The 17988-nt window shown below is 50.7% G+C and overlaps 1 protein-coding gene across 11 annotated transcripts in view; it reads left to right on the top strand.

The window, feature by feature from the left end:
• Positions 1-17784, top strand: part of EPHB2 (EPH receptor B2) — a 119384-nt gene extending 101600 nt beyond the window's left edge. Inside the window, exons 7-17 of one of the 11 annotated variants that reach the window (XM_086860684.1) lie at positions 1428-1590; positions 2164-2272; positions 2398-2462; positions 4465-4587; positions 4923-5170; positions 6016-6231; positions 9078-9227; positions 11332-11525; positions 12300-12455; positions 16469-16532; positions 16887-17784. In XM_086860684.1, coding sequence (XP_086716810.1) covers positions 1428-1590; positions 2164-2272; positions 2398-2462; positions 4465-4587; positions 4923-5170; positions 6016-6231; positions 9078-9227; positions 11332-11525; positions 12300-12455; positions 16469-16532; positions 16887-17186 — 1788 coding nt within the window. In that variant the 3' untranslated portion in view covers positions 17187-17784. The other 10 variants (XM_086860683.1, XM_086860682.1, XM_086860681.1 and 7 more) reach the window with 10 other exon arrangements.
• The last annotated feature ends 204 nt before the right edge of the window (positions 17785-17988 follow it).

The following is a 17988-nucleotide window of genomic DNA, read 5'->3' as shown; positions in this document are numbered from 1 at the left end:
TTGCAGGAAATCTGCCAAATTCACTCACTTGACATTTTTTTTCCTTTGCTTTTTTACTTCTTTTTTTTATTATTATTATTTTTAATGTGACTTCTTAGAAGCAATTTTTGTAAATCCTTTGGGTGTCTCACAGCCTACCCATGTTTCAAGAGACTTTGTTGATCAGACTTTGGTTTCAGTTTCAGTTTGACTCGTGGGAAGGAGAACCAGATGAGAACACAAAATCAAACCAGTGTGTTATTTTGAATTAGGGCTTCCAAACTCAAAACAAAATCAGCAGGAAAAACAAAACCCCAAACACCATAAACTTCTGCTTGGACTTGGGCTTGAAACCACCTGAGATGCCCTTGGCCAGCTGGAGAGGCCCAGAGAGGTGAAAGGGGAGAAGTGTTTGAGGTAAATACACAGGTTATGGAGAGGTGATGCCAAGGAGAAAGAACAGCTTTGATAAGGGAGGGTGGGGAGGTGTAAATGGCTTTTCCTTGTGGTCTGGGTTTAAAGGAGAGCACAGCACAAGCACACCTTCCTCAGCCAGGCAGACATCAATTTCCCAGGCTATCAACCACCTTCTAGGCTTGGCCATTACATTCCATTTGAAGTCCTCTAGGAGCAGGGATGAGCTTCTCCAAAAGACTTGGACAAATGATTTTAAAACAACTGTGTTGTTAATGCCCTCCAAGGGCCTGGGAGGATTCATCCAAGCCCTTGAGCTCTAAAGCTGTAAACGTTTCCTGACCTATTTCTCTCCTTGCCTGCCTGGGAGACGTCCAAGGGAGTGCTGAGGCCTGATCAGACAAAGCAGCACCAGTGCTGCAAAGCCACCTGCACCAGTGTGTGACTGCTCCAGTCCTCAGCTACAAAACTGCAGACAAGGGGCAGAACAAAAGTTTGGAAATAGTCTCATTATCACTTCGAAATACGCTCCTGGGGTCCCCAGCCTTGGAAATTTGGCTGTGGTCCCTGGAGAAGCAGGATCTGGGCAGTGGGGTGGGAGCAGAACTTCTCATGAGTTCCAGTGTTCAGGTGGGCTTTACCTCCTGGTGAAGGGAGATGGGAGTTGGGGAAGGGCAAATGGACTGTGCTGAGGCTGGATAAGGCACAGCAGGAGGGGGTGGAAGAGGAGGAAAGTGCTAAGAAAAAGGCACAGGAGAGAGAAGTTCCCATCTCCCTGGACCTCAAGGATTAGAGAAGCAACATGAGTTTTGTAGCTACTGCCTTCTTTAGAGCCTTTCCTGAGAGGTGCTGAATAGCCCAGGGATATCCATACTCACTTCCCTGAGTCTGTGTCTCCCTGCCAGGAGGAAAGACCTGTTTGTTCTGACCTTGGTGCTCTCTCCACCCCGCTCTCCTGCCCTTCCTCCTTCCAGAAGCACAACGCCTGATGCAGGACCGGTGTTTCTGATGATGGGTTTGTGTTTTCTGGGCAGGATCTGAGCGAGTTGAACTCGACCACAGTGAAGAGCCCCACCAACACCGCAGCAGTGCAGAACCTCAAGGCTGGCACCATCTACGTGTTCCAGGTGCGGGCGCGCACCGTGGCCGGCTACGGCCGCTACAGTGGGAAGATGTATTTCCAAACCATGACCGAAGGTGAGTCTGCAGCTGCCTCTCTAAAGGTGACTCAGGGGGTAGAGACATGTGGAGATAGACATGCAGCTGGTCCCCTTGCTGTCAGTCCCTTCAAGGGTGTGTTGACAAATCACATTCAACACCTGGAGAGGCCTGGATGTTTGTTCCACGCAGGGAAGGCCCCAGTTTCTGCCCAGCTTTTCTGTTGTGGGGATGTGTCTGCTCAGCTGGATGTAAAGGAAGAAAAATTTATGTTTTCTACCTGCACAGCTGCTGATGACAAATGCAGAGCCATGTCTTAATTTTCTAAATTTGTGCTGCTAAATAAAACAGGCCGAGCCAGTTTTCTGGCCCTGGGGCCAAGGACAAGGCACAGCATGCATCCACAGGACTGAACCTTTCCTCCCAAAAGGAACAGCTCCATCCAACCTTCCTTCTGGGATGCATCCCCCAACCAGAGGGGAGTCCTGACTGTCCCAGACCAAAGCCATGCCAGGAACTAAACACAGCCCCTGCTCAGGGCCATCCTCTGACTCCAGTGACCTCGTGAGAGATGGCTCATCATTAACCTGTTCCCTTTCCCCCGTGTGCCAGCCGAGTACCAGACCAGCGTGCAGGAGAAGCTGCCGCTCATCATCGGCTCCTCGGCGGCTGGGCTGGTGTTCCTCATCGCCGTGGTGGTCATCGGCATTGTGTGTAACAGGTAGGGCAGGCTGAGACAGCCCTGGGGCTGGGGAGGGCACGGGGAGGGCGCAGAGGTGCCCCCAGAGCGCAGCCCCAGCCCCGAGGGGCCCATGCTGTGCTCAGGTCTCCCTTCCCTTCCAGAAGACGGGGATTTGAGAGGGCTGACTCGGAGTACACGGACAAGCTGCAGCACTACACCAGCGGCCACAGTACGTACCGGGGGCCCCCCCCGGCCCTGGGGGGCCGCTCGCTGCTCGGTTCGTGCTCCTGTTCACTCAGGGATTGTGGGGAGGGCTCGGGGCAGGGTGTGCATGTGTGTGTGGGCAGGGCAGCTCTGTGTCCCCAGATCCCTGCCCTGCTCTCAGCCCTGCACGCTGGCAGGTGCCTGAGCACATCCTCCAGGCCTCTGCAGCAACCAGCACCCCCTGAAGCATCGCTGTCTTCTGCGCTGCAGCCTCTGCCATCACACTGCGTCTTGCTCCTCCAGCTCCTGAGCTTTGCCCATCTCCTGGGCAGCAGTGAAACCCCCTCCCTGACCTGTCCTGTCCTGCAGAGTGCTGTCCCCCTGCAGGACCCCACAGACCTTTGCTAGAGCCCATCCCAGTGCTCCCAGATTCCAAGATATGAGATATATCTATATATAGGTATATAACTCAATACCTAACATGCCCTCTCTTGTAGCCTCCCTCTTCCAACATCCCTGTGCAAGGGCACTCCCTGCCACCCAGCATTCCTGCTCAGCCTCACTGCACACCCTGCCTCACCCCAGTGCATCCTTCTTCCCCCATCCCTGGAAGTGTCCCAAGGCCAGCTTGGATGAGGCTTGGAGCAGCCTGGGATAGTGGCAGGTGTCCCTGCCCGTGGCAGGGGGTGGAATGAGATGAGGTCATTTAAGATTCATTTCAACCCAAACCATTCCATGTGATTAACCCCTGCCTTCATGTTCCTGAAATTCCTTTCTCCCTCTTCACAAGAGACCTGTTGCTCTAAACTTGCTTTATTCCAATCTCAGTTGTGATTTTCCTCATGTTCCACTTGCAGCTTCAGGATTTCTGCCCTTTTAATGCCTTGTTCCTGTACAAATCCAGGCCTTGCTCAGAGCATGGAAAACACCAGCAGTGTTTCCACTCAGGACTCACTGTTGCTCTTGCTTTTACCTGAGAAACATGTCCCAAAAGGCAGAGCTGCAGCCCCGTGCCCCAGCAGCCTGAGCTGGCTGCCTCGCTGTCCCTTACCAGGAAAAATGACACTTTTCAGGAGACATTATGTAAATGCAGCTCTCAGTTGTGTGTCAGTCTGGGCTGCAAACACACATTCACACGTTCTCCCAGGGCCTGGTGTGGGCCATGACAGCTCCAGGCTGGGATGGGTTTAGTCACTGTGCCTGCACCACTCAGAACAGGGAGCAGCAGAGCTGGTACAGCCTGGGTGCCTTTTATCCCTTCCTCACCCAGCTCACCTGGCCAGGGCTGAGTCCCCAGCAGTGATTGCTGTGCAGACAGATTGCCAAGGCCCAGGGAGTCTGTGAGCACTGCAGAACCCCCTGAATACAAGCAGCACCCTGGAGCTGGCAGTCACAGTCTGCTGCTGTGTGGGGCTCCTTATTTAGGGAGCTGTGAGCTCTGCTCTCCAAATAGCCCATTTTGGAATGAGCCAGGGGCCAGAAAATGAGGATGGAAAGGGGACAGGCACAGGTAAGAGCTGTCCCACAGTGCTGGGATGTGGCAGAGGCAGTCCAGCCTCACCAGGTCCATTGGCCACTGCCTTTCCCGTGACGTGTCACTGTGTCCCCTGCAAGAGGAACCTGTCCTGTGATTTTCCTAGTGTGTCCCACCACTTCTCCTGGGGCTCCCAAGAGGGAGCCCAGCCTTGGGCAGGGCTGCCAGTCAGGAGAACAGGGCAGGCTGGACTGTCCCTCCTGCTTGCACAGCTCCTGGAAGGGTCACAGATCCCCCCACGGAGGAGTCTGTCTGCAGTTTGTAGTCCAACAATGACTTGTGGGCCAGTGTTCATTAAAATCAGCTTTAACAATCCTGTGAAACATGGCTCTGCATGTGCTTTCTCAGACTGTTTCTCTCTGTCTGCTTCGTGCCTTGATTATGCAACTTGCTGAGGTAAAAAGCCCGACACTCAAACATTTTTCTCTTTTCCTTGATGCCAACCATTCCAGTTGCATCCATCTGTCTGACTCTCTCCCTCACCTTTATGCAGTGACTCCAGGGATGAAGATTTATATCGATCCTTTCACCTATGAAGATCCCAATGAGGCTGTCAGGGAATTTGCAAAAGAAATCGATATCTCTTGTGTCAAAATCGAGCAGGTGATTGGGGCAGGTAGGTTACCTGGGAATGGCTCAGCAGCACAGCCTCCTTCATGGTGCCAAAATTTGGGAGGATTCAGCCTGATGCCACTGAGATCTTAATTAGCCACGGGCTGGACTAGAAGGAGCAGGGGAGTCCAGCAGGGGAGAAGCAAGACCATCAGTTCCCATGTGCATATAATTCCAGATGCAGTGCTCCTCATGGATGAGAGCAGCTGGAGGGGTGGAGAGGGAGGGAACACGGATCAGGGGGTGGGTGCTCAGCTCCCAGGGGTCTGCTCAGCCAGGGGTCCCTCAGGGGCACAGCAGAGGTGGGGGAGGCTCACAGGCCCTACCTTGTGTTCACAGGGGAGTTTGGCGAGGTGTGCAGCGGGCATCTCAAGCTTCCAGGCAAAAGAGAGATCTTTGTGGCCATCAAGACCCTCAAATCTGGCTACACAGAGAAGCAGAGGCGGGACTTCCTGAGTGAGGCCAGCATCATGGGGCAGTTTGACCACCCCAACGTCATCCACCTGGAGGGGGTGGTCACCAAAAGCTCTCCAGTCATGATCATCACTGAGTTCATGGAGAACGGCTCACTGGACTCCTTCCTGCGGGTATGAGATCTGGGAGGGTGCAGCTCTAGGGGCTGTGCTAGCACAGAGGGGGTCTGGGGGGAAGGTTCTGGTGTCTCCTGTCACTGGGGCAGCTGCTGCATGGTGCAGAGGTGTGTTTTGGGATCACTGTACAGTGCAGAGGTGTGTTTTGGGATCACTGCATAGTGCAGAGGTGTGTTTTGGGATCACTGCATGGTGCAGAGGTGTGTTTTGGGATCACTGCATGGTGCAGAGGTGTGTTTTGGGATCACTGCACAGTGCAGAGGTGTGTTTTGGGATCACTGCACGGTGCAGAGGTGTGTTTTGGGATCACTGCATGGTGCAGAGGTGTGTTTTGGGATCACTGCATGGTGCAGAGCTCTGTTTTGGGAACAGAGCTGGGGGTGACAGCACCAGGGCTGTCATTTCTTACGTGTCTGTCCACTCATCCTAGTGAGAGGCTGTGCCTGCCTGCCCACAGGTGCACATCCAGACTGACCCATGGGCACCCATGGAGGGACAGTCTAACCCAGCTTTAACCCAGCAGGACTCCACCTGCTGCTCTGTCTAAATGTTTCTAGTTCTGGGTTTGAAGTGGCTGATTGACTGTGGTGAAGGGAAGTAAGCTGGTGAACAGGAAGAGATTGTCCCTTCTGAGCTCTCCTGTGCAGGGTGGGTGTGTTTTGGGGTGACAGCAGCTGCTGTAGTGTTGCCCTTAGGATGTGTGAGGCGATCAGAGATCTGCTCTGGGAGGGGATGTACTCATGGCATATCCTGCCATGGGTGTGGAAAGAGGCTCCTGGCTTCTGCCTGGCCACGAGGGGCTGCAAATCCGCTCCTGTCACCTCTGTCCCCGTGTCCCTCAGCAAAACGACGGGCAGTTCACGGTGATCCAGCTGGTGGGGATGCTGCGGGGCATCGCCGCGGGCATGAAGTACCTGGCGGACATGAACTACGTGCACCGGGACCTGGCCGCCCGCAACATCCTGGTCAACAGCAACCTGGTGTGCAAGGTGTCCGACTTCGGCCTCTCCCGCTTCCTGGAGGACGACACCTCCGACCCCACCTACACCAGCGCTCTGGTAATGCTGCTCTTCCAGCCAGGGTGAAGGAATTGAGTGGGAAAGGAAAGGGGGGATGTCCCCCCGTGGCAGCACGGAGCGGTTTTTCAGGGTGTCAGCAGTGGAAAGGATGAGAAAGACCAATGGAATGAAGGTTTTCCCTTCACAAGGTCCTGTCACTCCTGTGGATAGTTGAGCCTTCCTCCAAACACATTTGCAAACACATACATGTCCATGAAAAGCCCTTGGTTGGGATCATGCTCTGCACCCTCCTGTTACCACTGAAGATGAATAGATCACACGCACACAGGTCGAGGTGTGGTGAAAAGAAGAGAGAGTTTATTTTTCCTCCCAGGATTTAGAGGTTTCTGACCACAGCCAGGGATTGGATGGTCAGGATAACACTTTCCCACTGCACTGGCCATGAGAGATGCCCATCACAAGACGTGTAACAGAAAGAATGTACACATCTCTATGTTTACAGTTACTGTCCTGGGAAAGTCCTTAGAAAACCATGTCAGCAAGCTCAGAAGCTGAGTTTTCAGGGTGACACCCACCCTCGTGTGATTCACCTTTAAGATGAGAAGCTGCCCTGGCAGATTTGTTGCCAGGGCAGAAAGGGTTTTTTACCATCACTGTCCAGTCCTGCTGCCCTGCTGTCCTTCCTCATGTCATCTCCCTTGCTCAGCCCCAGGAAGGACAGACTGAAGCATAGGAAGTGTGGGTGGGTGCCAGATACTAGATACTGATCTTCCAGAGAGTATCCAAATTAAACAGAAAAGCACTCCTAAAAATGACTTCACGTTCTTGTAGCAACTTCCCAGGAACACAAGTGCCACCACAAACTCCTGGCTGGTGTCAGGCTGCAAAAGGTGCCCCAGGACCAGAGGATTATTTGATTTTTCTCAGTGAGAGCTCAACAAGGAGATCTCATAAATACCACACAGAAATGCTCTGCACAGTGCATCAGGATCAATGCCCACAGCTGGAATTCTTGGAAATCAGTGTTGATAGAGCTGGAGCATGACCTGTAGGAAATCACCTCTCCTGGGTCTTTTGAAGCTGGCAGTGATGAGATGCCTGCCGTAGCTCTTAGTAAATTTTATCAGTAGTTGAATACCTAAGAAACACCTAAAAATGTGTGGGTTTATTCTCATCCTTCAACTCGTCCATCTTACACAGCCATCAATGGTTTTTACAAACTCTAATAACATTTATTTTTCACAACATGTTCCTTACAGCCAATTAACTTTCCCTTCGTTAACTGAATACATGGTGTTTACTGCTGTTCTCCATCCCTGCTTTTGTGCCTGTAGCTTTTCTCTCCAATAATAAATTTGTCACCCCTAATTTATTCTTGAACTGTGGGCAGTGTAGCAGGACATTTATTATCCATAACGACAGATTATGTGCACCTACTGTATCAGAAGTATCTTCCTCTGCAAAATTGTTTTTATCATCATTCTCCCAGTGACCTTGTGCCCATGGGTGGGCAGCAGCCACAGGCTGTGGCCTGGGAGGTTCATGCTGGACCTCAGGAAGGTCTTCAGAGTGGTGAAGCTCCAGGTCAGACCCCACAGAGATGGGAGGTCTCACTGAAGTGAGTTCCCACAAAAATCCTCCAAAAGTCTAATTTCTACTTTAGAACTTTTTAGCCATTTTTAAAATCAATTTGCCAGGAGTTCTGTCAAGAGTCTTCCTGATGGAGAGGACATCCTGTTTGGTATGGGTTGCTACCTCTTTCCCTCTTGTGGAAATCATAATATTTTGTCTGAGGTTTGTGGCTGTGAGAAGATTAAGGAACATTATCTTTTTTCATTATCTGGCATGGACTGGGGCTGAGTACTGTGAAGTCCTGGGAGACCCTTAATAAGACATGGCAGTTGTTCATTGACAAAATAGAATGGTTTTTAATCTTCTCACAGCCACAAAACACAGACACAGCACAGGGGAAGATTTTCCCTTCAGAAGGTCCCTTGAGTGAATGGCTCAAGTCCAGAGCCCGTGGTAGAAAATCAGGAGGCAGGAAGGGCTTAAGCAGAGCTTTCAATCCCTGTGTCCCCATCTGTGTGTGCCACTCCTGTGCTTAACTCCTCATTGGGAGTGCAGAGTCCTGATTTCTCCAGAGCTGGGTGACAGAAACCCCAGTGCCCATCAATTCCATCCCATTTCCCACCAGTGACCCCCCATCCCACCCTGAAGGATCAGACCAGCTGCATATCCACAGACAGCACCCAGCCTAGAAACGGTGTATTGCTGACTTCAAAGAGTGGAAGCTGTAAGAAGCTGAAAGAAAGGTGTTCTAATTCCCATTATTCTGCTCTGGAGGCAGCCAGGTGACAGCAGAAGGATGGACTGAGATCAGTGTGGGTTTTTGACATTCCTGGCCATTCAGTTTCTACCAAAGACCCTCTTAGCTCCATGGGCAGTTTGCCATGCTGAGGATCAGTGGAGCAGGAGGCAGGGGGCAGGAGCTGCCCTTGGTGGAGGTGATGAAGAAGGGACTGAGGGGACACCTCTAAGTGACCTTCAGGGCAGTAACGAAGAGATCAGAGCCAAACTCTTTGCAGTGGCACCAGGTAATACAGTAAGAGGTCATAGACAAAAACATGGCTGGGGAGGTTCAAGGTGAACAACAGGAGAAGCTCCTTCCTCAGGAGGTGGGTGGGACACCAAATGGGGAGAATCATCATCACTGAAGGCTTCCAGCATGGCTGGACAATCCACATCCACCCTGAGGGACAGACAGTCCTGTGCTCCCTTCCTTCTGGGATTTTACCAGAATGCCACAGACAGTTATTGTGGACACTGCTATTTTCCAGTTGCTCCTGCTGTCTCTGTTCCCATCCCCTGTTTTTATCCCACAGGGGGGGAAGATCCCAATCCGATGGACGGCACCTGAGGCCATTCAGTACCGAAAGTTCACCTCGGCCAGCGACGTGTGGAGCTATGGAATAGTCATGTGGGAGGTGATGTCCTACGGAGAGCGGCCCTACTGGGACATGACCAACCAGGATGTGAGTTCTTGGGAAACCAGGGGCAGGAAACATTGGAATCAGGAGCACTGCAAGGCCACAGCCTGTCCCAGCCTGTGGCATGTCCAGAGCTTTCTCTGTTGTAGCAGACATGTTCGAGGTCAACACCTTTGGAAGCAATAATGGGAATAATTCGGGGATTTATTCTGGTGCTGCCGTGGCAGAGATTGGGAATTGCACAGCACCCACTGCACAGGGTTCAGGGGAGCACCCCAGGGGTGTTGGCAGATGCTAAGAAAGGGAAGAAGCAGGTGGGTGGAAAAGGAGATGTCCCTGAGCTGAGTGCCTCTGGAGCAGGGCTTCATCTGCTGGGATCACAGACACTCCAGGAAAGTCTGTTACAAAGCCACACAATGGCTTGGATTGGAAGAGACCTTTAAAGATCATGCACTTCCATCCCCACCATCCTGTGGGCTCCCCTAAGGCCTTGCCTTACAGGGAGAGAGCCAAGCTCCCTCTTCCTGTCAGAGGCAGATCTGACCTTTTCCATCTCAGTAGATCTCCATCAGGATTCTCCAGGGTGGGACTATTTCCTCCCTAATGGTGGGAAATTTATTAACATGAATTCCTAAGCCTGGAGCAGGTGGATGACGTTTTAGAACCTTTGGCTGTTCACAGCCTTGCCCAGCTTCTGCCACATCAGGAAAATGTTTCCATGTTGGAGGCAGAGGGATGGGACTTACGGGGACAATTCCTTTCCTGCTAAGCCATCATTACCACCTCATTTTCAATCACATCCTGCACCAGGTGTTCCTGTACCTTCCCCATCCTTTGTCCTTCTCGTGGAGCTCTTCCCAGAGCTGTGCCTGTCCCCAGCTCCTGCTCCCCCTCGGTGCCCCAGAAGCTGTCAGCACTTAAGCACAGCTGGTCCTGCTGTGGAGGAGCGTGGCGGGTATTGAGGGCAGATTACCCTCCTGACCCTGGGGTGTGAGCGCCTGGGGCAGCTGCTGGCAGAGGACACCGAGAGAGCTGGAGCCGCATCTGGGATGTCTCGCTGGCAGCAGGGATGAGTGCTCGGTGTTTGCGTGGTGCTGGTCCCCACCCTGCACCTCCCCTGCCCTGTTCTGGGCGCTCCTGACACCCAGGGAGCTGGGATGGGGCTCAGCAGCCCTTGGGAGGAGCCCTGAGCTGCACAAAGCACATCAGTAGCCATGGAATCCTTGAGGCTGGAAAAGGCTCTGAGATCGTTGAGTCCAACCATCAACACAGCACTGCCATGTTCACCCCAAACACGTCCCCAAGTGCCACATCCACACAGTTTTTGAAGCCCTTCAGGGATGGTGACTCCACCACTTCCCTCCACAGCCTGTTTCAATGCTTCTCAATTCTCATTCCTTTCCATGAATATTTTTTTTCCTACCATCCAATCTAAACTTTTCCCTGGTGCAACTTGAGGCCATTTACTCTAGTCCTGCCACTTGTTACCTGGGAGAAGAGACCAACCCTCCCCAGCTCCACCCTCCTGTCAGTGATTTGTAGAGGAGTTACCTCTGCTCAGACCTTCACAGGCCTCTTGGGGCCACCACCGTGTCCAGCCAGGGCAGCAGAGCAGGGGGAGGACTCTTCCCTCTGGCAAATTTTGGCAGCAGCAGTGCCAGCCCCGTGTCTCACACACAACAGTGCCTGCAGCACCTCCCTCCAGTCCATTCCCTGCCTGGAGCCACAGACCATCTCAAACCCTGCCAGGGGCCCCACCTCACACTCTGGATTGTTTGGCATGGATCAGCCACCAGCATTTTCCTGCTTCTCTCCCATTCCCATTCCCAGTGTCCTTAATTTTCTCTGTGTAGTCTCCCTACTCAACACTACGTCTACCACCACGAGAATGTCTAGAGTTCCCCAGGATGGGGGCACAGCCCTTGGGAATCCCACCAGGAAGATCTCTGTCCTTGGAATTGTGCAAGACATGGCTGGACACAAACTCCCATGGCTGGGAGTTACAGTGTGAGGTGGGGATGACATGGAAAGGCAGCAGTGAGTGCAGGCTGCAGGATCAGCCATGTCAGTCACCCTCAGGATCCAAGAAAAAGCACATTATGAATTAAATAGGTTTTATCACAGCTGAATTGATGCCTCTATCCTGCAGGTGATAAATGCCATCGAGCAGGACTATCGGCTGCCACCACCCATGGACTGCCCAAATGCCCTTCACCAGCTGATGCTTGACTGTTGGCAGAAGGATCGAAACCACAGGCCCAAATTTGGGCAAATTGTCAACACCTTGGATAAAATGATCCGAAATCCAAACAGCCTGAAAGCCATGGCACCTCTCTCCTCTGGGTATGTCTCTGTCCTCCTCTTGTCCTTTGGCTCCTCTGAACAGGTCTGGTGTCCTCTGGGTCCTGCTGGCACCATCCCTGCACCTCTCAGGAGCTACTTCAGAGCTTGGTCTGTGTTGGATTATAGGGAGAGCATTAAAATATCATAGAATCACAATTCAGGGTGGAAGAGACCTTAAAGCTCATCTCATTCCACCCCCTGCCATGGGCAGGGACACTTTCCACTATCCCAGGTTGCTCCAAGCCCCATCCAAGCTGGCCTTGGGCACTTGCAGGGATGAGGCAGACACAGAGCAGGGATACAGATGTCAGGGTCCCTCTTCTTGGGCAGCACAGGCTGCTCTTGGACAGTGCACTCTGCACTTTGGTTTGTGCACATGGGGGTGCTGGGGCAGTGGGGTTGGCTCTGCTGTTCCAGTCCCACTGCTCTGGAAGCAGATAAACCCCCATGAAGCAGTGTGGGAATCCCTGGGCTGGCTGGGAGCACCTGCACTGCTTCTGTACGAGAATGAGCTTTGTCCCCGTGCACAGCCAGGATTTAAAGCTGCATCCCATCATCTCTGATGGCTCCTGCATGAACTGATCCAGAAAGGTTTCCCTGATGCTCTGCACAGTCCTTCCCTTGTCAGAACAGTGATTTCTGGGTGGAATTCCACAACCCAGGGCAGTGCCTGTGCTGTGAATGATGCTGATCCAGTGCCTCCAGCTGCTGGAGGCTGCAGGAGCGGCCGTGCTCGCAGCTCTCGGTCTGTCACTGCCCATTTCTGTGTTTCAGGATGAACCTCCCCCTCCTTGACCGCACAATCCCGGATTACACCAGCTTCAACACTGTGGATGAGTGGCTGGATGCCATCAAGATGAGCCAGTACAAGGAGAGCTTTGCCAGTGCTGGTTTCACCACCTTTGATGTAGTATCTCAGATGACTGTAGAGTAAGTGCCCAGGCTTTGAGTCCCAAAGCACAAGGGAAAGTCCCAGCAGCTTTGCAACAATTGGTATTGAATTAGACTTTATTTTTATATGATGTAGTTTTACTTTTATAGAATTGTTGCTTTGTGGAGCCGCTTTTAATCTGTTCAGTCTCCAGACCATGTGTCTGTCACTCCACACCTGCAGAGTTCCTCTCCCTGCTTCCACTCTGTGAAAGTGAACACCCCCACCAAGGGTGTCCAAACCCCAACGTGGAACAAGCTGAGATTTCAAGCTGGCATCAGACAATTCTCCAGAGCATTTCTGAACACTGCAGTCCTCTTGGATGTCTGAGGTATCGATGGAGACATCGTGGTGCAAAGTTCTGCCTAAAAAAAGCAGAATCACCGAGTGGTTGCAGTTGAAAGGGACCACTGGAGGTCATCCAGTCCAACCTTCCTGCTCCAGCAGGGTCTTCTAGAGCTCCTCACTCAGGATTATGTCAGTGGAAAGAGATTCCACACCCTCCCAGCGAGGCCTGTTCCACCCACACAGTAAAGAGGTTCTTCCTCATGTTCAGGTTGATCTTTCTGGACATCAATTTCTTCCCACTGCCTCTCATCCTATTGCTCTGCCACATCGAGCAGAGCCTGGCTCCAGCCTCTGCCACACACACCTCGATAAGATCCCCTTCTGGGGGGTGGTTTCAAGTTCTGCATCCACTAAAAATGTCCTGGATCTTCAAAAATCATTCTGCAGTGATGAATTTTTAGCAAGTTCTTCAGGGAAATCAGGCAGCTGAAATCCCACTTTTGGTGGGTTTTGAAATCCCTTGGGGCTGGCTGGGACCTTGATGCCTCTGCTGAAAGATTTGTGGCTAGCTGCAGGTATCTGTAGAAACCTCAGAAAGGGCCAAGCATTAGAGCTGTCTGTAAGGGTTGCTGGTGGCCAGGGAGGTTTTTGGATTTGGTGCTTAAATCCAGATCTTAAATCTACCAGTGAGTCAGAATCCATTCACTGAAGCAGTCACTCAAACAGCCTGCTCTGGTTTTTTGTTCTTATTTACTGCTGGGAAGTTCCATGACAGTTCTGACTGCTTTAGAACATCTGTGGTGCAATCCCAAGGCTCTGGGGATGATTTTGGCACAGTATTGGCTGTGTTTATTTAACACAAAAAGAGAAAAGTCCACAAAATCTGAAGGGTAGGGAAGAACTTTGACCAAAGAGAGGTATCAGACCACAACCCACCCCTGCCTGGGATCAGCTGTTTGCAATATCTGACAGCAAACAGGATGCAGACAGTCCAGCTAATGCTGGCTGTTCTTTCACAGACATCCTTAGGGTCCCTTAAATCCACTTCTCCCAGTCCCTTCCTGTCCTCTCCAAGAGCCTTCACCAAAATTCCAAGGGCATCCTCAGCTCATGTCCCACCAGTTTTGGCAAACTTCCATTCCACACTCCTCACCTGCTTGGCTGGATGTACAACAGAAAGGACAGTCCCTTTTTGCTTGGAAAATTGTGGTGTAACAGGACTTGACACCACCCCCTGATGTTCACTGGCCTTTGCAGAAGTTGACAGGAATGTCAGTGGAGCTGCTGGTTCATCCAGATGTGGAGAGCCAGCAAAGTGTGAATGTTTCCTGGAAAGTGATTCAGTTCACCAAATCCACACAGGCTCAACACTGACCTGCTGGAAAGGGTTCTCACTGCAGGCTGCAACACCTGGGACACCAAATTCTCTTCCAAGAATCACAGAACCATTTGAGTTGGAAGGGACCTTAAAGCTCATCTTGAAGGTTTTAAGACACCTTCCAGCGGCCACAGCTTCTCTGGGCTGCCTGGGCCAAGGCCTCACCACCCTCTGAGCACAGAATTCCTGCCCAATATCCAATCAGATATTTAATATCCAAGGCAGAAAGTTTGGAATCACAGAGTAAACAGTCTTACTCTGGTTTACAGACACGAGTGAAGAATTTTTTCCACCCTTTGGAGCTCCTCTTTACCCTTCTTTGCCCAATAACCTCCATTCTGAACATGGCAAAGGTTTTGCCACTCTTCCTCTTAAATCTCTGTTCCTAGCACTCAAGGACAAAAGGCACCTGAAATCCCTTCAAGTCAGGTTTGGCCTCCCCTCCCCTGATGGGAAGAAGAAGATCTGAAGATTTCATGACTGAAGTTTACTCACCGTGGGGGAGATGAGAGCAAACTCAGCTGGAGACATGGATAGGACCAATTTAAAGCCACACTCATGCTCTTGGCATGACTTTTATTTCTCTCAGATGTCTGAAACTATAAAAAATAGAAGCTGTCCAAAAAAGGAGATTGCCTTGATTTAACAAAAGGATGAGTGCAAAAATTGATCACTTTGTGGTCTTATCAGCTCAAAAGAAAAGCATCAAGAACAGCATCATCTGCATGTGGGGGTCAGATCTTCACTGAGGAGGGGCAGGACAGTCCTGTGTCTCCAGGGGAAGAAAACAAGGGTTAGTGTGTCACAAAATGAAAGAAAATCCAAAATGCAAAACAGTTACAAGGGTAAAAAAATTAAGACAAAATTGACAAGCACAGAGCAGAGCCTGTGGCGTTTGGTTTCGCACTCTCTGTCGAGGTTCAGGACTCTGAGAGTGCTGCAGGTGGGTAGAAATGCAAAGATTGGACAATAAGCAAGAAAAAGTGAAAGAGCAGAGGTTTCACAGGGTTGTAGCATGGGGTGGAGATGCTCAGGTGATGCTGCATTCCCAAAAGCGCCTCCAGAGAGGAAATGTCTGGGCAGGCCACACTCACATCCACACACACAATCACACAATCACACTCACACTCACAATCACATCCACACACACAATCACACAATCACACTCACACTCACATCCACACACACAATCACACAATCACACACTCACACTCACATCCACACACACAATCACACAATCACACTCACACTCACATCCACACAATCACACACTCACACTCACAATCACATCCACACACACAATCACACAATCACACTCACACTCACACTCACATCCACACACACAATCACACAATCACACTCACACTCACACTCACATCCACACACACAATCAATCACAATCACACTCACATCCACACACACAATCACACACTCACACTCACACTCACACATCCACACACACAATCACACACTCACACTCACATCCACACACACAATCACACAATCACACTCACACTCACACAATCACAATCACACTCACACTCACATCCACACACACAATCACACACTCACATCCACACACACAATCACACACTCACACTCACACTCACATCCACACACACAATCACACACTCACACTCACACTCACACCACAGATTGCTGAGTGACAGCCCAGAGCCAGGACAGGTCTCTGGATGCAGTTCCAGTGGGGTTTATTGACACTTATTATTTATTGTTTATTTTCAGCCACTCACTGAAGGGCTCCAGGAACAAAGCCAGGGAGCGATGGAGGGGCCAGGGATGGGCTTGGGGGGTGGAGCCGAGGGTCAGGGTCCAATAGGAACAGGGGAAAGTGGTGCATAGGCGGGGCCAGGGAGAGGGAGAGCCAATGGGATCACAGGGGCGGGGCATTGCAGCAAACTGGGGCCAATGGGGAAGCAGGGAAGGGAGAACTTTCTAGAGAAAGGACAAATAAGGACAAAAGGGGAGGGGCAGCCCATAGGGCACTGGGTACCCAGAACTGGGGTACAGTAACATGGGGTGCAAAGAACTGTGGGAAAAGCTTTTTTATGTGGGGAAAACCTTCTTTTGATGCTTTAAATTCACACCTTAGAGGGCTCCTTCCACACTATCACTGCCTTTGGCTCCAGAGCCTCCACAGGTTTGTTGCATTCATGGATGAAATGTATGGATATTTCAGCTCCCTACACACCATTCTCATGGAGTCATAGAATCACAGAATGGCTTGGGCTGAAAGGGACCTTAAAGATAATTTTAAGTAATGATCTTGTTCTGTTGTGAGAAAATATCTCCTGATATTTGTGTTTGTTTCCTTTCCTCCCCAAGGGACATTCTGCGAGTTGGGGTCACTTTAGCAGGACACCAGAAGAAAATCCTCAACAGTATCCAGGTGATGAGAGCACAGATGAACCAAATCCAGTCTGTGGAGGTTTGATAGCTGCCTGTCCTCCCTCTCCTCCTCCTCCTCCTCCTCGAGGCCCTGCTCCCCTTTGCCCCTGTATGTCCAAGCTCCAGTTCCTGAGTGTTCTGCATGGAGCAGAGACAGGCAGCTGCTCTGAGGAGCAGGAGGGAACACCCTGTCCTCAACAATGAGAAGTCGCCAAGAGCTTCTAGAATTTAAGCAATGGAAAAAGGGAACAAAACAAAACAAAAAAAAAAAAGGACAACTATTTTGAAAAAAAAAAAAATTAACAAACTACGAAATATTTTTAAATAATAATAAAGCAATTGCATTCTTGAAAAGGGCTCCAAGACCAATGGGAGTCTCCAAAGGAAGAGAAAAGAGCAGCTTCACGTTTCCTCTTGCACAAGGCTGCTGCAGCTGGACCCAGGCACCTCTGGAGCAGTGGGACTTCTCCAGGAAGAGGAAAGCAAGGAAAAGGCCACGAGAAGCAGATCTCTTCCTCCCGTGGGCTCTGGGAACAGCGTGAGCCAGGCCATTCCCCAGAGCCCCTGTCAGCAGATCAAACGGGGAGAGCTGAAGCTCTTTGGTGCTGTGGAACCAAGTGCATCTCAGAAACTGATGGACTTCTTCAAAAGCTGAAGACTTTTTTTTTTTAAAAAAAACAAAACAAAACAAAAACACAACGAATAAACTAAGACTAGAGGAGGCTGTTTCCGACAAACGAGAAGGAATCTGTAAACGCCTTGGGGGGTGGGGATGGGGAAAAGCAATCCTTTTTACATCTCTTATTTTCTCTTGTCATGGAACAGTTTTGTGAGTGACAGTTTCCTAAGGGTCCGTCCATCCGCCCTCCAATGGCATCGTGTCTCATACATATCATTGCTCAAGACTTTTTAGTGATATCCTTTCTAGATGCCAATGATCTTTTCCCAGAAGACTTCCCAAGTACAGTATGTAGTAGTTTTTGATTACAAATGCTGACGTGTACCTTTATTTTTCGGTTGTCATTGTTGGGAGATTTGTCCTTTTGCATTGTTTTGTTAACACCAGTTTGTGAGTTCGGGGGTTGGAAATTTTCGGTTGGTTGGGGGTTTGGTTTGGTTTTTTTTTTTTTATAATGAAAAAGAAATGACATTTCCAAGCATCATATCATCCAAGAACTTAAATCCCTTCCCTGTGGAAGGAAAAATTGCAGCTTATTGACCATATGCCAGGAGAAAAAGGTTTTTTATATGCACATTTCCTCCCGTTTGCTTATTTGTTCTTTCCAATTGGTCGTGGCACGACAGATGTTTGTGGCTGTTGGGGTTCCAGGTGTTGGCCACCAGCTCAGCTCGGGGGTGAGCAGCACCACAGGGGTTTGGGAGGGAAAGGTGGGAGGGCGGATGGTTTTTGTGAGGGAATGATGACTCCACAGCTGGCTTCAGAGCCCTTTGGAAAT

Source organism: Cyanistes caeruleus, chromosome 22 (assembly GCF_971803275.1).
Source record: "Cyanistes caeruleus chromosome 22, bCyaCae1.hap1.1, whole genome shotgun sequence".
NCBI lineage: Eukaryota > Metazoa > Chordata > Aves > Passeriformes > Paridae > Cyanistes > Cyanistes caeruleus.
This window is presented reverse-complemented; position numbering and strand designations above follow the sequence as displayed.